At 32.2% G+C, this 27,315-nt stretch overlaps 1 protein-coding gene across 3 annotated transcripts in view; it reads right to left on the minus strand.

Moving 5' to 3' along the window:
• Positions 1-27,315, minus strand: part of Btk (tyrosine-protein kinase Btk29A) — an 83,113-nt gene that overhangs the window by 35,295 nt on the left and 20,503 nt on the right. For all 3 annotated transcript variants that reach the window (XM_088191459.1, XM_088191461.1, XM_088191462.1), the window contains one exon: positions 7,361-7,615. In XM_088191459.1, coding sequence (XP_088047585.1) covers positions 7,361-7,615 — 255 coding nt within the window. The remainder of the gene's footprint in view (positions 1-7,360; positions 7,616-27,315) is intronic.

The raw sequence follows: 27,315 nt of genomic DNA on the forward strand, positions 1-27,315 counted from the left end.
GTGAAACCTCTACCCTTACGCAGGCCCCGGGCCCTGGGAAAACAATGATTCCGGGCCTCATGACAAAAATAGCATATTATATCATATTTTTTTAAATCGTAATATAATTTCTTGAATAAATAATAATAGGTACCAGTTAACCCTTTCTATGCTACAAATAAATATAAAAATTAGCTACCATTGCGAAATGTTTTCTTAGATCATATTTTATGCGAAATATGTTAATTAAGCATTAAAAATGATTAAAAAATTCTACTCATAATATTTATATGATAATTAGTCGTGTTTTCTTTGCTGCTTAGTGTTGCTATACAGTGAATTTCCAGTCCAGGTCACTAGCAATAAAATCGCGCCATCGTGGTGAAAACGCTCGATTATCAAGTGTTTATATTAATAATTTTTATAACAATATTACGAGTGAGAATCGAGTAAATCAAAAACATCTAAACCCAATTTTGCCTAAAAGGAGAGCGCAAAAAACAATTATCCTTTCTCAGAAGTCAAAAATCTACGTCAAAAGCAACAAAATCGTGCCGCCGCAGTGGGAACGCGACGTGAATTTAGCGTGAAGTTATGCCTTCTGAGAAGTGATAGTTGTTTTTGCGCTTTCCTATTGAACAGAATTCGGTTTTAATATACTTTGATCAGCCCTCTTATATAAGAAGTCCATAGTAATATCGGTAAAGATAGCTATCATATTCTTAAAAATAGTGTAACATCGAAATGCTGTAATATCGGTAAGGATAGCTATCATATTTTTAATACACAAACTATGGAGCAATATGTGAGTTGCAATGTCTGTCTGTACTTATTCTTTCGCGTATTTTCTGTTAAGAGATGAGTTAGCTTAGTTTGTATAATATTTTGAACTTGACCTAATAAAAGTTCCAAAACTATAATTATTTTCAGAACTTTTATTCGGTTAGGTTTGGGTTTGAACAGCAAATGGACGTTTCGCAACTGTCAAATTGAGTTTCATCGACATTTTAGAGCAGCATATTAGCGCCTATCAGTTAAATTACATTTTCGCTAGTAGAAATATATATCTACTGGTGAAAATGAATTTCGATATGATTTTACTGAAATGGCATATTTAAAAAAATATTTTCGGAATAGATTCGACACTGTTTTTTCTAGATTTTATTTTAGGAATAACCACAAGACACTGAATGTATTATTTATTTATTTTGTAGTTACAATCCCTAAAAACATTCAATTTATATAATTCAGCTGGTACGGTTCTTGATTTTTCGTTATTTCCCTCGTCCGTCCACCCCTTTCGTCAAGCCTGTCCTTACGGTTTTCCTCTAAGAAAAAAATAGTTATTTTTTTAAAGAAAAGTTGTCTAGAGAAATAAATTGAGCCTCGCCATTTTATTTTAAAAAAATAGCAATTTAAGACTAAACTATCTTTTATACACCATCAATAGCAATATTGAATAAATTAGTTAATTTATTAGGCGAAGCTTTTAAATTCTAAGATATCTTCTTACGACTTTGAAATCGTTTAAAATCACAAAAATTGTCCCGCAGGAAACCATTAAAAACGAAATCTTTCCATAATATACGAACCGCGAGGGGTAAAATTTTCCGACAAAGCCTTAAATCCAAATACGCGTTATACGAGCGCCTCGTGCATAAATAAGGCGTACGTGCGTACGCCTTCCACAAATTCGTCGTTTTACGTTTCGGTATACGAAAAAGAGATGCGGGGATCGAACGCGTCGCGTAATCTCTCGGGGTTTATCTCATGAGCACATCTCTGAGCAGAGATTCACATCTGGAGTAAACGAGAGCCCAGACACAACGCCAATTAGAGACCAGAGGCGGATATAACAAACAGACTAAGACGCAAGACGACGTTGTTGCGCGAGTGAAAGAGAATTTTCGCCAGAATAACTAGCACAATGACCAGCGAGTCGAAGAGAATGAGCAGATAGACATATGCTGTCTTTGATAGATTTTCACGCGTCAATTCCGATTGTGAACGCACATTGTGTCTCACATACTTGGGTGAACCATGCGAACCCAAGCAAGACATTGTGTATTTTTGAAACATTATCACAAATGTAACCAATCTCGAAAATAAAAATATGAGAATAAATTTTACTACATGCGCGTGTGTTGCCATCATCATACTGATCCTCTTAATAAATAAATATCAAATAGTCTACCATATACTTTGGTATTAGCAATACAAACTACTGATTGCGCACTCTAGAGAAAACAAACACATTTTTAAAAATAATACTATTAAATTATTCATAAAAACCACATTTAGTAACAATGTTTTCTTTTTTAATAAGAAAAAACTGAACCTTTTGATAAAAAACATACACAAATACATATTATTTTTTTAAATATGAATCTAAAATTACCATCAAAAGGTTTCATGTACAGTGTTGTGTTTTTGACTAAAGATATGACCGTGATAAAATATGTTTTACAATTACAATTAGCTCAAAAACTGAGACAATCCTACGAACATCGTCCCAGATTCCTCGATATAAATATGTATTAAAATGAATTCTATGGCCCTGATGAAAATATATTCAGTTTCTAAATTTCACTCTCCCTTTAACTGTATAAAATATTCCATATACTTGCATCAATAAGAAAGTGGTAGATAATGTAATACTTTATTTCCCGTCGCATCATAGTTTCACAGCCTGAAGAATTAAATCTATTTGACGTTGAGTAAAATATGAATTGTATATATACATACTATTTGAATGACATTCTAGAACTAATCACAGTTATATGCGACAAATCTTAATTAATCTTAAACGTAATATAATATATAGACAATGGCGTTATAATAAATTATTTTGATGGAAAAGTTAACCACATACATTTATTTATTTATTTAAATTAAATTAAGACCATCGTAAAATAACAGGTTACCCCAATGCATCACGATGGTTGAAAAATATAGACCAGCAAGATAGAACAGTCGATGTTTAATACCTGAAAGAGATGGGTTCAAATCCCATTTAAGCCCTAGTGTTAATTTTTTTACGTGTCTTCGAGATCGGAATTAATGATTATTATTTCAAAATCTCACGGATGAATATGTATATGTGTGTATGGTATAAAAATCTCTAATAATGAGCTAAATTCATCTCATAGAGAATATAACACATGTATGAATAAACAAAATAATGTTTACGTGCACTTTAAAACCGGAGGACATAAGAGTCGTGGACCACATCCAGTCAGGCTTTAATAATAAAATGACAGCAGGAGCAGTATTCTTATATATGTATATACTAGTTAAAGCGTTTGATAAAGTCTACCATGATGGTATATTATATAAACTTATAAAATAAAATTCCCATTTAGAATTGGTCAAAATTATTCAAACTTTCCTTGAAAATCGAATTTTTAAACTTAAATTAAAAAGCCAACTATCGAGTCCGAGACCCATCCTGGCAGGCGTTCCGCAGGGATCAATTTTAGATCCATTATTATATACTAATTTCACTAGGGACTTTTCCTCCAAGCCATATAAAAAATAAATTAAAGACGATACCGCAATTGTATGCTCTTACAAAAACGAACATCATGCGATAATTCATCTTCAAAATAAACTCACAACTATCAAAAGTGTTTCGATAAACCCTGACAAAAAAAAGTGTCACTGTAATGTTCACTTTCAGAAAAAACGCCTATACCACTAAAAACCCTTCTAAATAAAAAAATGTACGATAAAAGTGTCAATTGGCAAAAATCGGCCAAATACCTGGGTTTAACTCTTGACTCCAAACTGACATGGAAATCCCATATAGATAAAATTACTTCAAAAGTAAAATCAACTCGTGCTTGACTATATCCATTACTAAACAGAAAGAGAAAATTAAATGTAAAGAACAAACTGCTGGTGTAAAATCGATCATCCGACCAGTTATTTCATATGCATCCCCGCCGTTTCGGGTAGTATACTTAATCGCCAAAAATATTCCAAATCGATACAAACGCAACAAAATATTTCGCTAAGAATTGTGGCATGATGGGTTGATTTACAAACTCCACAAATATAAAACCCCTAACTATCTGCTACACTTGTTACGCTCCTACCTTGATCGTCGAAGTTATGTTGTTTCAGTAAATAATGAACAATCGATACCGCGTAATATCCCAGCTGGTGTTCCTCAGGGGAGTTTACTTGGACCGTTCCTTTTCATTTTGTACACAAATGATATACCTATTTTAAAAAATACTTGTCTTTCAATGTATGCCGATGATACGGCGATAATGAGTAGCTCTTACGGTCTTAAGCCTATTTCAATAAAATTGCAAAAATCCTTAACTCTCTTAAGTAATTATTTCAAAAAGTGGAAAATAAAAATAAATCAGGACAAAACGGAGGCTATAATTTTTACAACTCGAAGACAACCTTTGCCCCCGACTATTATAAGCGAGCAGGGAAAGTGTATAGAATGGAAGGCGAGCGTTAAGTACCTCGGAATTCACCTGGACTCCAAGCTTAAATTTAATAAACATATAACCGAACTTAAATCTAAAGGGCTCGCAGCCATTGCGGCGTTAAAACCAATTTTTAATCGAAAAAGTGCGCTAAATACTAAAAATAAAATTCTATTATATAAGCAATTAATCAGACCGGCAATGACTTACGCCTGCCCAGTGTGGAGTAATACGTGTAATACTAACTTTTCTAAGCTACAAGTTGTTCAAAATAAAGCTATAAAAATAATTTATAATACACCTTTTTATACTAACCTCAAAAAACTTCATAATAAATATTTAATTCCAACTATTAAAGAACATGTTCACCACCATACTAATAATTATTATAAAAAAATACCGCGAAATCATACTAACCCGTTAATCTCAAGAATCGGTGATTACGACAAAAACAAACTCAAATTTAAATATAAACACAAAATGCCAAAGCACATCTTGCTCTGACGCATAAATTTTATCTATTAATTTAACAGCTCCAGGTCCACGAGTTTTATATTAAAAATATATATTTATAAATTATAATTTTTTTTTTTTTTTTTTTATTGTTAAAGGTGTTTATGTACTTTGACCTAAACTTAACGTATTTTATGTTCTTTTATTATTCTTATTTTTGTAATTCCTCTTAATTTAGCTAATCAATCGTAAATTGTGATAATGGTAATTAACCAGCAACCAATGAAATGTAAATATATATGTTTATAAAAATGTATTATTTAATTATGTAATAAACAAAAATTAAAAAAAAAAAAAAAATTCGCTAAGAATGGCGACAAATGCTCAATGGTTTGTCCGCAACTCAAAAATTCGTAAAGATGTTAAAGTGGATACTTTACGAGACCACTTCGATAAACTAAACGTTAATTACCACAAAAGAAATCAAATGATTGAAACGCGGGGTTTTTTGCCCTCAAAAAAGGGGAATAAGTAAATAAATTAAATAGTTATCCAGGTTAATGGCTCATGCCAAGGAAATGGAAAATAAAATATTAGACACTATATAAACAGAGGAGTTCTATCAAACGCGGAAAATTGATCTCTCGCAGCTGTAATAAAATCATACTAGAACATATTTAAAATATTATCTTTACTTATCTAACATCCCTGATTTTCCGCCCTTCGACGTCTTCGTCCGAAAATTGAACGATTAATAACGGCAGAGCGCTCTTGCCGCCAGGTGGATCCAGGGTTGGGATTCGAAATATCGCTTAAAAGGTGAGAATAGTCTGAATTTTTCGGATTTTTCAAGGCTTACAACAAAAAGCAGGCCTGGGTGTCGATATAAATAATTTGTATTAAACGCGGCGGAAGCGAATAATAAAAAGCTTCCCGCAAAGCGCTTCTTTTCCAGGAAAATTTCGAGGCAACGCGTCGGAAGGCTTCAGAACCCCGACTCGAACCGCAAGATAAATTGTGCGTTTCGAATACCGAAAAGTGTGTTATTTACGGTGGAAATAAAATAAAAAATACTTGACGGTAAACACGACGGTGGAAGTTTTCGTTGCGGAATCCACTACGCGCGAAGAGTCAAAATTGAAATTGAGTTTGCGAAAAGTCGATCTGGAATAATGCGCGAGAATGTTTTTTATTCGACTTCCTTCAACGCCAAATACTTTCTTTTCGCACTTTCATATTCGAAAGCCCGTTATTTGTCAAAGTTTGGAGAGCTCTGAAAATAAATAAATGAATAAAACATAAATATATAACGACAGGATTTAATTACGCTGTGTCCGACTTTAGCGGGGAACGCTGACCAAACCACCCGAGCAGTTGGGAAACTCTGATTGCGAAATTACTGACCATTGAATTGGTCTCCGAGTTCGAATCGAAACGGTGTGAAATTAAAACAGCAGCGCTCCAAGTTTCGACATTGATGAAAATCAAATTTATCGAGCGTTGTAACTAAACGTTATAATAGCTTTTCGTTCAATTAGCATTCATAATAATTTTACTCTCCAGAACTAAATTAACTAAGAGCTAATTATACCGACTAAAACATGCATTTAAAAGTAGTAATTTGTGGCTTCAATAGTTTCAATCTTCTATGCAACGTTTTATGTTCTTTAACGCCTTAGTGAAAACAATAGATCTCTGACACCTTCCCCGTCTAAAGTGTCATTGAAGCAAAAAACAATTTAAACTTTTGTACAGTACTGTATACATGAAAAAATGTAATGTATATCTACATTTATTTTTAATCATTACTCAATCCTATACTCTTCGAAAGATCGAAATTAAATTTTACATATTTACTCTTAAGCACCCTGATTAAAAAGTAATTTTGATTAATGTTTTATTGTGTATTGAATGATATCCGATCCAAATTTTGTTCATTTGAGGAAAATTAGATCCTGCCTGAAGCAAATTTTGCGATGTACATTAATTTTAAAGGCCTACGTAAAATGAAACAGTCGTTCGAAGAGACAACATAATACGTAATTAATATGTATTTTTAGCCCAAAAAATATTTAATTCTCTTGGACAATTTATTTGCGTTGAATATTAATCGCGAGTAGGGACCGCGACCACTAGTAACTAATAATAATATTCATATCGTCTAACGACGACGAGTGGCGGCACGCAACAAACATTTATCGAGCACCAGAATAAATCAGAATATGTACCTCCATTTCGCATGACCGCGTCAAATAAAAACACTGAGCGTAGATACTTAGATACATACATCTAGAAGTAGACAGATATTGTAATAGGCGAACAATCAAGTATTTGGTTTCACTTTTTGAGTTCTGAAGTGCTGAATTAAAATCATTCAGTATTATGACGGAACGACTTCGATTATGTCGTCAAAATAAATTGACCACTCACTACTCGAGAGTCATTATGATATGGGTAGAGTATATATGCATTTAAAGACTCACCTATGAGGACACTTTCGAGCTCCGATCCGTTCGCGGGACACGGTCCGTTGCAGGGACAGCCCGCGACCACGACAGGACTTTCGATGGGCCAAGTCACAGTCAGCAGTGGCGCTGTAGCCTGTAAGTCGCTGGCCCAAGTCGAGCTGGTCTCGCAGCCAGGAGCCTGCCTGGTGCTGGCCTTACAGCAAGCCCAACGACGACCAGACCAAACCCCGATGTGGTACCTGCCGCTCAGGGATCGGTTCGATGCGCAAACTGCAACAAGAAAGTAAAAATCAATAAACTACATATATATACATATATAATAGGTATGGGTTATATTCTAAGCCGTGCCAAAAATGCCCAGTTGTACGTTCCATAATCTCAATTTATTATATTCAGTGAGTGCAGACAAAGGATATAAATAATATATTTTATAAGAATACTAGATTCCGCAGCATAAATATTTTCAAGGTCGGTACTTTATCGTTGAACACAGAGTATTAAAGTTTTGAAGCATATTTTATATTATAAATTACTCCCTTTTTATAACATTCTTTCTTCTATACAATAATAAATCATCATTTAGAAGAAATCACTTCTGTCTGAGCGCTCTGTCTCCCATCATATTATTTTCCATTGAAGCAAGAAAACGGTATAAAAGTCGGATCTTAACGAGGTACGTTTTATAGATATATTTTATTCAACTTTCTTCAATTTCGTTTCTCCTTGCTACTAAAGATATTTGTAAAATGTCGCAATATCACATTTTTTATTAGATACTCTTAATATAAAATGATATTTTCATAAATATAAAGATATTTCTAATTATACAAATTTGATCGTTTATATAAAATAGCAATTGTTTTCGTTAGATAATCTCTAACAGATATTTTATGTATTTATATTGTACTATAAATATGTCTACTCATTAAATACACATATAAAAGCTTTACATTACACGTCAATATTTACATATTTATTCAGCAGCATATATGTATGTACCTTTCTCTAAGCGCTCGTCTGTGAGTTGATATAAATCAGCACCTGCCCTTATTTATTTAGTCAGGATTCCAAATTAAAAATCAGGAATAAACACAAAGGCGTGTCAATAAATACTTTTTGGGTATTCGTAGCGAAGCACTCAATCCCTCGGGGGTGCGATTCGATACGTCATCCCCTTTCGTTTCAGATTCGCGATCCATTAAGTATAAGCCATTAAGAAAAATGACACAATCGAAAACTCGCAGGAAAAAACATATACGCTCACAAAATTACTTTTTTATGATATGTTCACATCAGAGGTGCGTCAATATAAGCTGTGAAAGGAGTGCTTCTTCCTTTTTATTTCAGAAATAAATAATTTAATATTTTGTATACAAGGGATATATAAAAAAATATTTAGTAATTTGTTAACTAGTCTATATGGCATATAATACAATACATCTTTCAGCGCTTGCGTTATATGCCATTTCAGTAAAATCATAGCGAAATATATTTTGACCAGTAGATATATAATTTTAACAGTGAAAATATAAATTATCTAGCAGGTGCTAGTAAAATTATATAATTTCAATACGTACTTATCAATATTTATTTAAATTCGATGTATAAATGTTACAGTGAATGTGTATTTTTTGGTAGTTATATTTTCACTAGTAGAGTACAAACACATTTTCACCAGTAGATATATATTTTTACTACCGAAAATATAGTTTAACTGATAGGCGCTAATATGCTGCTCTAAAATGTCTATGAAGCTTAATTAGACAGTTGCGAAACGTCCATTTGCTGTCAAACCCAGTCGTAACCTAATAAAAATTCTAAAACTAATTATAGTTTTAGAACTTTTACATCGCATCTCACATATTACTTCATAATTTGTCTGCATTTCGATATTACATATTTTAAAAATATGATAGCTATCCTTACAAATATTACTATGGACTTAGAATAAAAAAGGGCTAATCAAAGTATTTTTAAACCAAGTTTTAGTCAATAGAAGAGCGCAAAAACAATTATCACTTCTCAGAAGGGAAAAATTCACGTCAAAAGCAATAAATTCATGTCGGTGCCGTCGCAGCGGAAACGCTCGTTATCGAGCGTTCCCACTGCGACGGCGTCGGATGTACTTTATTCGATTCTCACTTGTAATATTGTTATAAAAAGTCTTAATATAAACGTTTGATAATCGAGCGTTTTCACGATTTCATTGCTTTTGACCTGGATTGGAAATTCACTATATGGCAACACTGAGCAACAAGGAAACACGACTTATTATCAGGTAAATGCTATTTTTAATATTTTTTAATGCCTAATTAAAATATTTCGTATAAAATATTATTTCAGAAAATATGTCGCAACGGTGGCTAATTTTTATATTTATTTGTAGCATAAAAAGGGGTTACTCGTACCTATTATTTATTCCAAAAACTATATTATGATTTTAAAAAAATATATATAATGCCTTTTTTGTCATGAGGCCCGGAATCAGGGCCCAGGTTCGCTCACGGGGTTCTGAAATAATTATCCCATTCTTAATTATGCATTCCCATTTGCACACTTGCTGGAGTAATAGACATGCTTCACTATACTAAATTTTTATTCATCAGTGAATTTAATCATGTTTCGATCATTCACTACTTGATAAAGGACAGAAAGCGCTCAACCTAATACTCTTTCAACCATATATATCTGCTGCCAATTTACAGAAAAATAAAACGGTGTTTTTTAAATTTTAATTTTAATCACTCGTATAATATATATTATACAATCGGCATCTACCGGTCGATAATATAAAAGCCCGAAACATGATCTCGTGCGGTAACGCGAGCGGGAGAACTTGCTTAGCGATCAGGAGCGGCACTCGTGACAAGTAGCGGAGCCTAGAATTGACACAGCTGTAGGCCACAAGCATATTTTTAAATCTTAAATATTTATGAACGCGTAATATCATTTAACATATATAAAGTTACACGTTCTACACAATAGCATTTCAATTTTGATAAAAGGCATATTGTATATTCTAACTAAGATAGAAATAATAGAAAAAAATAATAAAAATAAAATTATAAACTTATTCATTATTAAAGAGTATTTTTTAATTATATATATTGAATATAATATGGTCGCTATTTGTCGCGGATTGTCATTTACTATTTTAGATATTAAATTGGACAGGTCGATATATATTTTTTTTCTTTCACTTATTAACTTATAACAATAATTAATTAACAAGCCCTAAAATTAATTAGACAAACATACGTATAATATATATGTGGAAAAAGCAAATATATATTGTTAAAATGAAAGCATTTTATATCAGGAAGAAAAGTGTTGAAAAAATATTTAAAAATACATGAAAATATGGAGCGAACACTTAGTAAGAAACCATTCTGAATAATAAAAGTCTATTTTGTGAAATATATTTATAATGGACTAAATAATCAGTCAATAGATTTTATCTACAAAAAAAAAAGATCGCAGAAGAAATGAATGGTATTAGGGCAATTATGGTTATTCTTCATTCATTTTTAAAAAAATGTAAGCGCATTAGGAATATTCAATCTTAAGCATTAACAATGAAGACAACGTGTAATCTGTATGAATATCAGATTGGTAAAATAAATTCGTCTTTTCTAAACAACATTGTACTGATTCACAATATTATTTTCTGATTTATTCACGGGGTATTATATTTGATTAATTGCTTATCTATTTATACAGAAGCTAAAATTAAACTTGTGACACTATAGTATATATTAAATATAGAATCTTCTTACACAACACCACAGGGTTAATCCGATAATCTGACAATTGACAAATCAACCATCGTCAACAATCGAACATCTCAATCAAGTATTCTTGTAAGGATGACAGAATAAATCGCGAGTCATTACGCCTCCGCAATTAACTCGATCGTGAACAACGTTATTCCATCGAGCACAGGCATTTTTAGACAGACACGTACCTAGTCGAAGGTCACCACACAACCTATCAACGGTGAGGATCGAATATTTTTTACATATGACACGCGATGGACAAAAGAGAGATTGCGAAACTATAAAGGAATAAAGACTTGACACACATACCGGCAATTCGATGATCAATGACTATCGTCATTAGAGCGTCGTATATCAATCACAATAACATACATAATATATTTATATTCATTAATAACATACATCACTAATTGCCAACCATTAATAACGGCAATCGAATCGATTGAGCGCGCATATCAACAACCGCAGACGAAGGAGAAGTCGTTAAGCACAATCGGTAAAAAAGATAGCAGGTAAGTTGTGTTAATCAACAAATTCTCTGTCATCGGACAGTTAATTGAGGAAGTTTGTCGATTTCTACAGAACATTTACTTTATGAATATCGAAATAGTATGAGTGAATATATGGAACAGTTATTTCACAATGTTATTATAAGAGAAATTGTGTACCAAACCAATTTTCATGTAAGTATATGCTAATGCTGTCAGTACTGCCTTTTTGATAGTTCTTAAATACAATTAGTACAATTATTATTATTTTAAATTACATTAAAATATGCAAAAATAATATAAACCACATTAAAATATACTAGTTATAGTTTGTGCTACTAACACACAGCGCTTGTACGCGTGAAGTAATAATTAAAAGCGGATTAACGACATCATAGAAAAAATATACAAATATTAATTATAAATAAGTTCCTATGCTTTGGTTGTTCTAAGAATGTACCCCTAAACGCCAATCATAATTAAAAGTGTTTATGAGTTGACAATTTACCCTCACCATTATTGTGAATGTAGTATTTAAGTTTAAATATTTATGTCCCAAGCATTACATTCTGAGATTTATCATACAATATATTAGAGCTGACTAGCTGACGGTCTGAGTGTATTTTTGCGGCCCACAAAGAAAATTAAATTTTTTGCCCCCGAGATGTTAGAATAAACTATTGCGTTTGACTCCCCTGGCACTCACAAAATCGAGGAAATTCTTTGCAAACTAAATATAAGGTTATTTAACACATACAAATGGGAAAAAGTTTGATTTGCTGATTTCGTTAAATTAAAAAAATACAGTTAAAAGAACCTAACCGCCAATTTTGTATGGGTGCTTAGTCCCCTATAACGTAGTATTCCTATAACAAAGTTCTAATCTCTACGCTATAGGGAAATCAACTGTACTTACTTGATAACCTTATTTAAATGTCAAATATTATTTACAAAAATGAGTTGTATTTTATTAAGCTTTTTAAATACATAAAATTATGTAAGTGGGTATAAAAAATAATCATAAAGTGAATACTTATTTCAGACACGTTACTTCAATAGTTAACAAAAAAATACGCGGGACTCGTCCTCTGTTCTAAGACTCACTTCATGCTTTTTTTTATTAAATAAACACGCAACAATCACTCTTTTATAGCTCACCGGATAGTCGTTCCGAGCAAAATTTGCACCGAAGATGTATCACGGCAAGATATTTTTTTATAATTAAAGAGAAGGGGGGGCATAATTTGATATTTTTCTACTTGTAGATGGTTTTAACTAATTGCAGTAGCAAGATTCCGGTGGAGCCGAACATCGCTTAAAACGGCGCAAACAAATATATTTAACGTATTTAATTTTACACTATTTGGAACGGAGATAATTCGATTTGAAGAGAAGAACTGTATTTACGACCGAGATTATGGAAACGTTATTATTATATTATATGATTGGGTTTAGTAGCCATTTTAGGATTATCGTAACATATTTATATTCAGACTAATTTCATTTATAAATATCTATTATGTGGCATACAGAAACGCCAGACTTGAACAAAAATATATTTTTGTAGCAATGAAAGATAGTTAACGATTGAAAAAGGTAAAAAAACTTTTTCTTAATTGCAATCAACGTTCTAAAATGACAGAAAAACAGATACATATTGTCAATATCCGTTGAAATAAAGCAAACTAACTTTACCCATACAATGCAGAGTCGGTAAGTTTGCGTTCAAATATTTGACGAAACTCGATTATCCAATTTAGCAGAAGCCGAGGCGATGGTCAATGGTGCAAAATTGTGCCGTTGAAAAATATCTCTACACACAGGTTATAATAGATCTATACCGACAAAAGGGCAAACTTTTAACGAACTTTCAGAAGCTTTCGCTCGTGATATTGGTATCGAAGTGGTTAAATAATATATCAGGCACGTTCGCACGTCTAGGCGCCCTCATTAATCCATTATGCAATTACGGCTTTCGATTCATAATAAACGAGGCAGGTGAGCCGTTTAATTTGGCGCTTATGTGTGAATGGTGCACACGAAAAATTTAAAATTATATGAATAACCAACAGTGGATACAAAATTCAACTACGTGGCCATTAAATCACGTTCAACGATTAAACTTGTATAGTACTCTGTAGCGCGTCACATAAATAAACACAATATCTCACTTCAAATTACTCTCGTGCTATGTATAAAGCGACAATGGAGGCAATTAAAATAAACTTCACTGTCATTATTGCGTATGTATCTCGGAAAATTCTTAGCAGGTAACAGGAGAAATCATATCAATAGTTTATTTATTTATTTTATTAATTTATTTAGCTTAATAGCTAATCTTTACATCTAACAAATAAAATTATAATATAGCCCATAAGTAATAAATTATTTTCTAATTAATTAAGTACATATATGCTACCATTACCTACGACCATTTTTAATAATATGTAATAAAAAAATTTTTTTTCAATATTCAGCAAATGATGCGGAACCCGAATGCTTTGCTTATTTTGGCAAATATTTTTTACACGAATAATCTTAAAATTGATCCAACCAGTAATTTTAAAGGATAATAGTCGAATACAGCTAGTGCCCTACTTCAAAATCATATAAACTGTAATGCGTTTTGAAAAACATATGGCAACTAAAATTAAAACACGCGCTTGCGTCTCAGCGACTTGATAAAAGCCATATATGTTGATATACATGTATTTTTTTACTGTAATTTGTATATTATATATGTTAGTATGCTGGGAGAGATCGTGTTCTCTGAGCGGTGGTGGAGAAACTGGAGGAGGGATGTCAGTGGAAGATTCTCAGAGGTCTTGTAAATGACAGCGTCTGGAGGTCATTTTCTCTACGCTGCGATGATCGTGTTTGGGAGTCTCAGGTCGTATCTGGACTCGAGCCGAATCTGCGCGTCTGCGAGCGCTCTCCTCATTGGAGACTAGCCTTAAATATTCAGGGCTGCAAACCATCAAGCTAATCGTTGCACTCGCTTTTTATAACAACGAAATACATATGTATACGCCTTTAGAAAGTGACATTTGCTTGATGGACATCTCCGAGTTCGACTTGGGGAATATTTTTGTCTTCTGATAATATATTTTTTTCCCGTGATCGTTTCACAACAAAGAAATATTTTGACAATGCACCGCAGAATCCTTGCGGTTTTTATGTGACCCTTTTTTCTAGTCGTAAAGAGAGCCTTTGGGTGGTCCCATCTTTTACACTATATTGTTTTGTTTCTCTCAATTGTTGATGAATGATCATTTTTGATCAAGAATAAAATCTCCCACAGGCTTTTTTTTGTGTAGAATATTTTTTTCGAAACAGATTTTAGTTATCTATGATTCAATACCGGAATTATTATTTATCTATTTATATTTGTTTTTGCATTTTATTGCATTTACAATTATTCAATTTTTGGTCCATTGCGCATGTGAGTATATTATCATCATTTATTCCATAAACTTTACGCCAGAAAATAAAGTATGGATTACAAACTATAAATAATATAAACAACTTTATACCATTTGCTAATCCTCAGATGAAAATTAAGATTTCATTAACTAATTAATTATAAATTTAATGTAAATCTACCGTTGCAACAAACAGAATACGTTACATAAATACAGCCTCAAGTATTAAGTAAGAAGTAAGACACCAGATTGAAACCAAAATCTATAAATCAGTGACTATTATATTAATTTTGAACTATTATTACAGCTCACAATTAATATGTCACTACGAACGATCAATATTTATCATTGAAAGCAAAATAAAGAAAATCTAGGAAAACTTAATCTGTGATTATCGACTGAAATTATAATTACATAATAATCAATATGTACGATAAAAATTGAAAAACAATACGGTATACAGGGGATTCAATTCCAGATCTCTCACGTTTTCGTGTCACGTTGTCATATTTTTCAGATCCACTTGCCCGGAATTTTCTTACAGGTGGGGGAGATGTTATAAGCAGAGATACTTCCGTCAATGCATTAAAGCAGGAATGGAAATGTTGTATCCACATCGCCAAATTTTGCGATAAGATCGTCCGCTTCGTTATACGGAGCACGTATCATATTACTTTTACTTAATAAAGCACTATATAAAGTTGGTAAGGGGCAGTGACAACAATCCGTCAATGCTCAGCGACTTTTATCTGCGAGCTTTAGTGCCCAAGAGAGTCGCGTTCGCGTCCCTTATTCTTGCTCGAGCCATGCAGCTTCTCAACGAGCTTGCCAAACACGAACTGGAAAAAATATACGGTAGGTGCTCATTTCTTAGATATTCACCACAATTGTTTTTGTATTATTTATAAAATAGCTAATGTTATAATTATTGATTGTAAAATGGCCATCATAATGAATTGGGTAAATCTATCAAGCATTATAGTAAGATTTGCAATAAAAAAAAACTTGATGCCATTTGTGCTGATTTTTTTTGCTTATTAATTTTTAATTAAAATCCAAAATATAATTCAATTTAAAGTTTGCGAGATCTTGTAATTATAATAGTACACAATTAAAAAAAAGCAACGCAAAGTTGGCATACCTGACGTTAGTGTATTGTAACTAGCTTAATCGAAAATATAATTATAATGTCAAAAATGATATATTACGCAAACACAATTTGGCTCTAACTCAATCCGTTTTGATACGACGGAAGCACTCATCGTGCTTTACCGACGCATTAATAAATTTAGATCTTCTTGACAGATTGAAATTGCCGATACTTTTTACTTTAAATTGGAACGGATAAGTGTGCAGGTGTAATGAACACGCACAATACAATACGTGATTTACTAAAAATAAATATTACAAACAACGGTTTGCTAGTTAAAACATTAGCACATAGTAAGGTCCGAATGACATCTTAATAGGTATTATTGTTTCCAAGCGTTTGGGCAAAGGAAAATATTATATATTCTCATATTGAACTAAATCATGATTAAATTTTATACAATATGCATAAATATGAATCGAGTATGTATTATGTTTTAAATATATAAAATAAAATAAATCAAATAGACATAGCTTACAACTCAACATCCAATGTCGTCTATAATTAAAGAATTGATATTCACTATTAGTAATACTTGAACAATACGTGTAAATTATATATTCGAAGCATATAGACACAAAATTGGTTTGAGTAGTATTGAAACTTTTATTTTAGAAATATAAATATGGTATTACTAATCTGCATTTATGATTACCAGAATTATAAAAAATGTTGTCTGTGACTTTATATATATATAATATTTACACATTTATGATTGTGTTTTTTTATCAAATTATCTACTGGAAAATTATATTTAAATTATTCTGGAGAAAACTGTATTAAGTTAAATAGCCATACTTCTAAAATAATAATCGTTACAGTCATTTTTTATCGCCTGTATACAAATTCGCAATCGTTACGGTACTCTAACTCGTTCTAATGTCGCAATTCATTTCGGCACGATATAAAAGGACCAACGACAACGATATAACGGCGGAGCAACACAATAACGGAATTCTTACACGGATACCTCGTCCTCGAGGGTTCGTAAAAGGGCGCTTACATATCGTGCATAACAACGAATGATTAAAAAATACAATAGAACTGTTTTGGAAATTTGGTTTTATGTTTTTTATGTGATACGCGCGAGGAGCGATTACTATAATAGGAAATGCTGCAAGTTGCCGCTATTTTTGGTATTGTTTTAAATATTTCTATTGTTATTAGAATATTATAGCGTAGGCGAATTAAGCGGTAATTAAAGATAGCTTAACGCATCATTCCGTAATTTTTTAACGGACCAAAAACGCAGTAATGCCGTGGAAATTTTACGCAACATTATCTAGCTAGTTACGCTTTGCGTCACGTTGCTCTGTAGCAATTCTGAGTTAAAAGGGAAGATTTGCCAACAGCGCCCGACTGTCGAAATAAAGCGTCTATGGGGCACACTGTAGCGCATATAATTTGCGTGGAAGTTTCAACAAAATATATAGTATGTATAAATAAAATAAGAAATAAAACTTCTAGAAATGGGAGAACAACTCGAATAACTTTATCGTTGAACTCTAAACGCGATATAACTAGAAAAGTTCGATATTGATATTATTATATCTTTAAAACAAGATAGAAAGTTTTTCAGTGTATATACATTTTCATAACAATCTTCTATATTATATCATCTATAATACGGCTAACGTATCATAAAGTCCAAACAAATTTCAGCAAAAATGTGTTGAGATAAGATATTCAATATATGATTTCGGGGAACACGTTAAGATACAAAATTTGATATATAATATAAATTTAAAAAAAATAGTTTATTGAAAGTTTCACAACGTAAGGAAAAACTACTAGAATTCAAAAGCTTGTGAAATGCGACAAGGCAATATCCAGAAAGCATGTGACTTCAAGCAATCTCTTCTTAAGGCTTTTTTAACCCCAACCCCTTCTGCAGCACTTTCATTCGACAATACAAAGGTGTCTTCTTACGCTGTGGACCCTTTAAACTCATTGTATTTTACTAAAAGATTTTCGGAACTACCTTAGAATTTTATAAACGTTTATGTATTTTCTGAAAGAACAGTAGGTTAATATTTTCATGAAAAATCGGTAGAATAGTAATTGCAGATACATATAATATATGTCCACAATCACTATTCTACCGTTTTTTTACGCTTTCTTATGATTTCATTAATCACATGAAATATTGCCGCACGTTAAAAAGTCCACACGGTTAAAATGTCGCACAATAAAATGTACACGGTGAAACGGACACGATTTTAATCACCGAATAATATTTGTGTAATATATTAAAAAAATATAAGTTTATTCGGTGACTTCTTACCGTGTCCGTTTCACCGTATACATCTTACTGTGCGACATTTTAACTGTGTGAACATCTTATCGTGCGGACGTGAGAATTTTTTACCGTGCGACAATACTTCATGTGATTAATGAAATCATAAGAAACCGAGTCGGTGAACAATCATTCCGGAAATTCGGCGTAAATCGAAATCACTAAAACTTTTCAATCGATAAGCTAAAAATCCTATTGTTATTTATTTTATTAATTTATTTAGCTTAATAGCTAATCTTTACATCTAACAAATTTAGTAAACATATATAAAAATATATAAAAAATACATAACAGAAAGAAAAAATATACAATAATAAAGACTTAATATTATAATATTTTATTTCTATATGTACGAAGGTGTTTTTTTATTCCATTTATAAAACCCGTTATATTTTTGCTGTTTCGGATTTCTCTTGGAAGACTATTATATAAATTATATTTTATATGTTGATAAGCAAAAAATTTTTGTAGCATCCTATTTTTATTTCTGTTATTATTTACCGTTTATTATTTTTTTACATTAGAATCATTTGGCATTTAGGCGATGACTGCTGCACTCAATTTTGTACAACCTTCTGCCAACAGCTTATGACTCCAGTGTGGGTTGTAATCGCTTTATCTTTTACCGATTGAAAAATTTTAGTGTTTCGGATTCTCGCCGAATTTCTGGAATGATTGTGTTCACTGACTCTTTTGTTAGGATTTCATTAATCACATGAAATATTACCCACACAGTATGGTAAAATGACGGAAACCGTGTAACGATTAGAACGAGACACTTTTCAAGCATACAGACGAGCATTATATTAAAAACAGTCAAAATGTCACATGGACCTGATTGGTTTATACCGAAATCAATATTTCGATAATTCCAATTCTTTTTTATGTGCGCATGTTTATATATCAAGACCTACGAATGAACTAAAAATAAATAAGCAAACACAGATATATTTACAATATTATACTTATAAGCATATTTTCGCTTAGTTTAGTTGTAAATTTATCGATATTTAACGGCATGACACACTAGTTTACTATATATATATACATATATAAACGAGACGAGAATCTACTCAGCACTGCCAATGCATAAATTTGTCGAAATGAACGCGGTGGGAATTTCATCCCTCGCACGCTAAATTAGCTACGTTGCCTTTAAAATTTATGCAACCGCCTATAATAGATTTATATTAGCAATCCTTGAACAATTACGTCAAAAATTTCAAGCTGAAGCATCATAAGAACCATATATTGTGCTGTGAAATTTTGAGATTGACACTTATTAATTAAGCGCGTTATTGCGCCTTAAGCAGTAATTGACTATTAAATTTCCGAAAGAAACACATATTAAATTTCTAAAAGGCGACTTTTACACGCGACACAGTGAAATATACAGACTTACTAAACGCCGAAAGCTGCGCGAATACGGCTTTTAATTAAGCTTAATTAATTCGCAATTTGTCAGGGTTGGCGCGAGATTAATCCGTCCGAAATTTAGGGTATCGGTAATAGAGGGTGTTTTTAACCCTCTACCCCTACCATGTCTTGTGGGACCTCGACAGGTTCGATTGGAGTATAAATGACGAATAGCACAGGTACAAGTACCAACTGACTGACCGATCGGAATTGACTGAGTCGGAACCGGAAACGAACGTTATAGAGTCGATGATGTGCTAATAAGACAAATTGTTAATGTGAGCCGTTAAACGTTCGTTATGGGTTATGGATGGCTGTAGTCATCAAGTGCTTATCAAATCAGATTTATGCCATTATTGAAATATTTTCAGCAGATAATAGATAGATTCGAATCGCATTTAAACATCTATTCAGATTTAAAATGTGATAAATAATCAGTTTAAATAGCTGTTTTAATATTCATAAATAAAATAAAGGAAATCTGTATAAAGATGTAGATATGAGTGTCAATAGTTTTAAGTGAATTGGCAATTTTATAGAAAGGACATCATAGGTGTGGTTAATTTTAAATAATTAAAATAAAGTAATTCATTTACTAATGTAATCATATAAAATAATATAGATTAATTAGCTTATAATACGTCATAATATAAATATATAATTAAATTAGTACAGTATGAGAATGATTACATTGCTTGTGCAATAATTATTTATCCGTTAGACCTATGATAAGATGCTAATTATTGTGGCTAATACCTATGTATGTAAACTAATTGAATATCTAAGGCATCTGTGGTTTCCATTGAAATAGGGATGTACGATACAGACATTGAATTCAATTCAATTTTCACTATTATTAAACATTCACAATCACAACCTTGATGAATTAGGTTGTTCCATATAGAATGACCGATTTTTATTCAGTCGAAAACAGATAGTGCTTTGAAACAAAATTTTTGTTGTAAATAATATTATTTGCAGTCAGACATATTTTTTTAGGCTCCTGTGCATTTTAGTGTTGACAAAAAATAAGGTGTGCTTTGTGTTCGAGTTCAAACTGAAACAATGTGGCGCAAGCAACGAGAAATATTAATATAGGATTTGGCAAGGATAGTGTTAGTCAGAGAACTGTAATGCGTTGGTTCAAATTGATCTTGAAATTGAGCCCCGTGGAAGACATCCAACTGCTATTGATGAAGAAAGATTGTTGAAGCTAATAATGGAATTTAATAAGTGTTGCTTAATATACAATAATCAAAGTGATATAACACTACCTCTATGATCATTATTTTAAGGGTGCGATTTAAAAGATAATTATTTCAAGAGATATGCACATTTAAATAAATACTTTGTTCGAATATGAATTATTTGTGCATTTATGTAAGATAAATCCTTGGATTTTTTCTTCAGAAAAGTATTATTAGTGTATTGTATTAAAACATAGTTTCGTGTGTGACCTTATTCTTGAAACTCGCGTTAATGACTGTGACCCAAAATGATCATTCATCAATAAGGATAAACTAGACAATAGTGTAAAGGATGGGACCACACAAAAACTCTCGTTACGACTAGAAAAAAGGGTTTCACATAAATAACACGCAATGATTCTTCAGTCCTTTGAATGAATATTTCTTTGTTACGAAACGGTCACGGGAAACAATATATCACCGGAAGACAAAAAGCACCGTAAGGCAACACAGTTGCACAATTCGACCTCGGAAGGATGTCCATCAAGTAATTGTCAATTTTTAAATGCGTATTGGCTGGATGATCGGTACATGACTTTTATTCGTCAGCAAGCTTTGCAGCCTGAATACTTAAGGTTGGTCTCCAATGAGGAGGGGCAGACACTAGAAGTCACTGCCTGATTTGCTCCGCTGGCAGACACGGCCCGCCGGCAGATTCGAAGACGTCATGGACGCTCACATCCTGAGAGGGGCTCCACCATACAAGGATCAACCTCCGCTATACTGCCGCAACCACACCAGAACGCTAAAAATCTTTCACTGAAATCATCCCTCCGCCAGTGTCTCCACCACCGCTCGGAGAATAACGATTTCGCCCATTATAGTAATTTTAACGAATATTATAACTCGCAATATATGTAATTTCAACGAATAAATTTTACTAGTTTCCATCTGCCTTTTTCTGGCTGCGAAGTCACACCCCTTAGAGTTAGAATACCCTTAAGTTCTGTGACAGAAGTCACCGCAAATGTATCCGAGCGCTTCCAGAGATTACCGCAACTTTGGAGTTTTTAAAGAGATAAAAGCTAAAATAGACTTTTTCCAAAATAAATGAGGTTATACATATATAAAACCCATACATCTGGTTTTCGTTTGATGCATCCGCGTGTGTAATTGTACCGCCATTTCCTATAACTAAGATTCGAATTCAGGTACTATCAAATTTTCAATAAACTGCTCCAAAAAGACCATATCTATAATATCATTATGTTTTTTTACGAGTAACTTAATAGTTTAAACTTCAAACTATTTGTAAAAGTTATTGAAAAGTTTGAAAGTAATTGTAAAAGTTGTATTCGTCGGACTTAATGACTTTCGCTTAATCTTTAAGTGTCGGATTTTTTGAGCTTTTTTTATAAAAGCCACGGCTAATGTATAATAGAACTATACAAAATCTGGGTCTCACATTATCGACCTGTATGTGATAAAACGGATGGATTTTATTTACAGAATTGTTTTAACATAGTTTCGAAAGCGCTACGTGTACAATTAATTCGTTGATCTGATTATGTACTGGTAAATCCAATAAAAATATATGAGCTTTTTGACCTACATTTATTTCGTGTTTTTTGGAATTAATACAAATTATTTTTAAAAAAAACACGCAACTAAACCTGATAGTCACATTCTTGATTGAACTATAAGACGATATTTTTTTAATTGCTACTAATTCTCTGCTAAAAACATATTGGCTAGATTAAACATAAAATTATACTACTTTATCGATGATCGATAGTAATGGTCCATAATTGAGTTAAACGATTCAAAGCTGTTATTAAAAGAGAGAGAGACTCTCAAGCTGATTTTCGTCATATTTTTATTAGATCGAATTCGAATCCGTTTTTACGCGAATTTCAAAGCTTTTTAATCAAAATTAACAAAGTTTGAGCAAACTTTTCGTATAAAAACATCGCAAGTGTATGAAACAAATTTTATACTGTTTCTGCACGACGCAGATGAAACGAGCTCGATTAGCATACGTTGGTAAATAACCTGATATGAACTATAATTATTTTTCAACCGTTAAAACTTACAATCTGCGTTGTGATCACTCTAACGATAATACGAGAGATTCCGCTATTATAAATCAATTATAGGGGGCCCGTCTGCGTCGTAATAAAACGTCATTCGTTCCGAGAACCGCCTAAGAAGTATTTCAAAACCTGTAGTCAGTTATATATTAGATATATACTGGTTCTCAAGAGCGAAATTAACAATTCAAATCGTTTGGCTGGTTTCATTGTGTGCACATGTGTGTATACGTATATTGTAAGGTAACCAGACGTCCTGAATCACGCGGGACAGTTCCGGATTTAACAGTGCTGCTTCACTTTAACAAATGTCCTGGAAAAATCCAGTATTAGTAAAATGTGCCGGTTCCCTAATGAGTACATTGTTTGGTTCTATTTACATATACGAGTCGTTGATTTTCACTATGAAGATGGTTAAAAAAAAATCTCAATAACTATTTTCTTTAAAAAAAAGGGCTTATCAAGTAAATGATAATACTTCCACTACAATGTGTTGAAGTTAAAATATCAGTGCTCATAAACAAATACACACAGAAATCACGAGAAATACAATTAATAACTATTTATTAATATTGCAACAAACCATCATTAAAAAATCACGTAAAGAGCAAAATTTAATATATTTTTTTTAATATTTTTTAACAGATTGAAAATTCTAGTCTAGTGAAAATAAAGAAAAAACTTAATTCTCGCTATTCATTAACTTTTTTTATAAAAAAATTTGCTTAGAAAGTGCGCTAGATAAGTTAAATTCAGATTTAAAATTCTCATAAGCATTAACTCTTTGACAGCGGATGACACCTATAGAAGTCATCAAGAAAATCGCCAGTATGCATTGGACCCTGAAATGTGTCATGAACCTTTGAGGCTAGAATTGTTTTTTTTTTTGTATAAATTAAGGTTGAAAAACACTTTAATTTATTGAAATAATATTGAAATAACTTATGGCATAAATAAGTGCTCCCCCACATATTAGCAAATTTCAAAATAGCGCGCATAAAAATCAGTTGCGGTGAAAGGGTTAAAGATAAGAAATCTAAAAAGTCTCGGATTAAAGTTTTGTAAATCTGGTCACCTTAGTACACAACTAACTTTTGTAATTACGATTCGACGCACAGGAGCAATATTATAATGCGCAATTTACGCGAAAAGATAATGTAGGCGGTGAAGGGCTGAAGAGAAAAATACGGCGGCTATTAGCGACGTGGGGTTGTGAAAAAAAAACGACGACTAAGTTCGACCATAAATCAAACGGAAGCGAGACGAAAAATCGCGGTTTTTCGTTTCGACGAAAATAAACGCAAAAACCGCGATGGGTAGGTGTTGTTGAAAAGCGAGTTTTATACTTTGATGAAACACATAACAAGCCTTTTGTGTTCGTCTGTCGATACGCTGTGATGCGAAATTGCAAACATATGTGTAAATCAACCGCAATTTAAATACACGTACCGAAAATACATTGAAAAATATTTAGAATACATTTCCCTTACAAATATAATAGAACGACCCTTCCCCGCAAGTGGGATAAGTTGGGGTAGATAACATTTTATTTGGTGGGATTGAAAATATTCTTTACAAATTAAATTTTATTTTTTATAATCTCTGAATAGTCCCATGGATTCAAAGCCAGAGATAACAATGGATAAGATTACAAAAAAAAATTTAATTCATATAATGACGTCACATTTTTATTACCCCAACGCGTCTTAATGATCTACATATATACACATTGATGTAGATAAAATAAAACTTAAAATCATAAATTGGAGAAGCTCCTCGTATTTGTCACCGAAAACATCTTTGTGTTTGGCGCTGTCGGAAGTAAGGTACTAAACCACTCTCTATAAAAATACTTCAAACAATATTTTTAAATAAAGGTGATTCACAGATTCCCCGAAGATGTAATGTAATAACATTTTTATGAGAAACTGGGGTGCATTAATGAACTCCAGTTTTTACCCCGAAACACGCTCAATGCGTTACAACGGGGAAAATCTGTACCAACTGGGTAAGTCAATCAGATATAATGAATACCTACAAGTAAGTATTAACCACCAGACTAAAACTCTGGGAATCGGTGACATCTACATATATTAATAATTATAAATTATTATGTTTAATATAATTTATAACCAATAAATGTCACTGCAGCTGGGGCCGGTTTTTTTAATAATAGCGCATTTTTTATATATACAAATTCGATTGCTACTGCCGGGGCTCGAACCCGCAACCTCAGAGTTACTAGTCTGAGACGTTACGGACTACGCTATTCCGTCCTTAATATATTATATTATTATATCATATATTTTAGAGCAATTATAAACACCGGTATGTCGGTAATATGTAAGTTCCTGCACATAAATAAACAAAATAAATACCAAAATATAAATATTTTAAAGTCAAGCACTAATGTTATTAAATACTCGATTATGCGCCATTCTATTTATATAATTTGCATTTAAAAAATAATACTATCTATGAAATATATTTAAAAAAAAACGTTCTTAACAAGAAATCTCGATAAAAAAATGCACACCAGCAACCATAAAAAATCTCATTATATATTAACCAGATTTTAGCAACAGTCGATCATTTTTTTTTACTCAATGCATCATTTTAGTAAAGGCAATATATATTTTTATTAATAAAAAGATTAATCATCTGAGAAGTTACATAAAAACTCATCATTCAAAATTTTCCGACTTCAATCAATCTTTGATGATACATTTTAATTTTACTATACTCTGAACGCAATTAATTTCATTAATCTATTCGGCTTAATGACAGCTTTTATTGATATTTATAATTGATTTTAAAGCCACCATTAATTATAAACTAATACTCAATTTAATATATAAATATTTTCCAATAAATAATGTCACCTAACATATAAATAATATAATATTTGCATAGTATACACAAACTACACGTAAAAGGCAAAGTTTCAAATTTTATATAACATTCCAGTAAACGGTAATTATGAATTAAAACAATCCCTTACCAGCAGCGTTGCGTCTAGATTACATGCATACATAATATTAACCGGATAACTCGGACACAGTCCGGAAAACCCCCGGCTACACGGAAGGCACTCCAATATCCGATATCCGGATCTGCGAAATTGAAATTTGGCCGTACACGTATAATGCGATTTCCACTGTTGGCAATTCGACATGCCTGAATTCAGCCGCGAATATCGATATATTTGGGGAAACAAAAAATACATACGTAATCGATACATTTTCTAAATTTTGATACTTGAAACAAATCCTTCCCTGTATAGTGACTGAAATCCTTCCATTAGTGATTTGTATAAAAAGAATGGCGCAAAAGACACGAAGGGATTTAAAAAATTGTTTTTTCTCTAAATATAAATAAAGGGTTATTTTTATGTGCAAAATTTGCCCTATGAATCCTTGATTCACCGCTTTATCGAAAGTTTTTAAACATAAAAAACATCAACCAGAAAATGTTTTGGAGAGCTAAGATTTACTTAGACAATATTATGAAGAATGCAGAATGATTTAAAAACTATTTACCGACAAAGCACAGAGGTCATTAAAAAAGCTTTGGTATACTATTTTAATTCAAGAAATGAACTGAGAGCGAAACGAATTCATACACTAACTCATAGTGAGTGATATGTCTCATTTCCATCTGAAAGGTATTGTTAATGAGCACAACTGCCAATATGGGTTACCAAGAATCAAGAGCCGCTATATAAATTTTAAGGTAAATTTTCACCGAATATCTAGTTTCCAGAAATTCAGCATTTAGCTCGCCTTCCCGTTCAATTTAACAGGCCCTGATTAGTTCCTTTGGGGATATCTTTAAGGGGAGAGTTTATGCTGGCAAATAATATAGCAGAGTGATAATATTCCAGCTGAAATACGAGTATTACCACCAGATAATCCGTAAAGCGTCATTTAAAAAACATAACTTTGTGAGCCTGAAAATGTTTTTATCATTTTGAAAAAAGCTATAACTGTTTTAAACCCTTTTGCGACTTTTCCAAATATAGCGGGGAACAACCACACGTAACTCAGAAACGCCCATATGTCGTTTATATTATATGTTGGTGTCATACATATCAAAACCGTGTCTGACACATGAATATTTTTTTTAATTTCTAACAAGAATATTGA

The sequence above is a fragment of the Plectrocnemia conspersa genome, unplaced genomic scaffold (genome assembly GCF_051122295.1).
Source record: "Plectrocnemia conspersa isolate PC_06_02 unplaced genomic scaffold, ASM5112229v1 ptg000009l, whole genome shotgun sequence".
In the NCBI taxonomy this organism is placed as follows: domain Eukaryota; kingdom Metazoa; phylum Arthropoda; class Insecta; order Trichoptera; family Polycentropodidae; genus Plectrocnemia; species Plectrocnemia conspersa.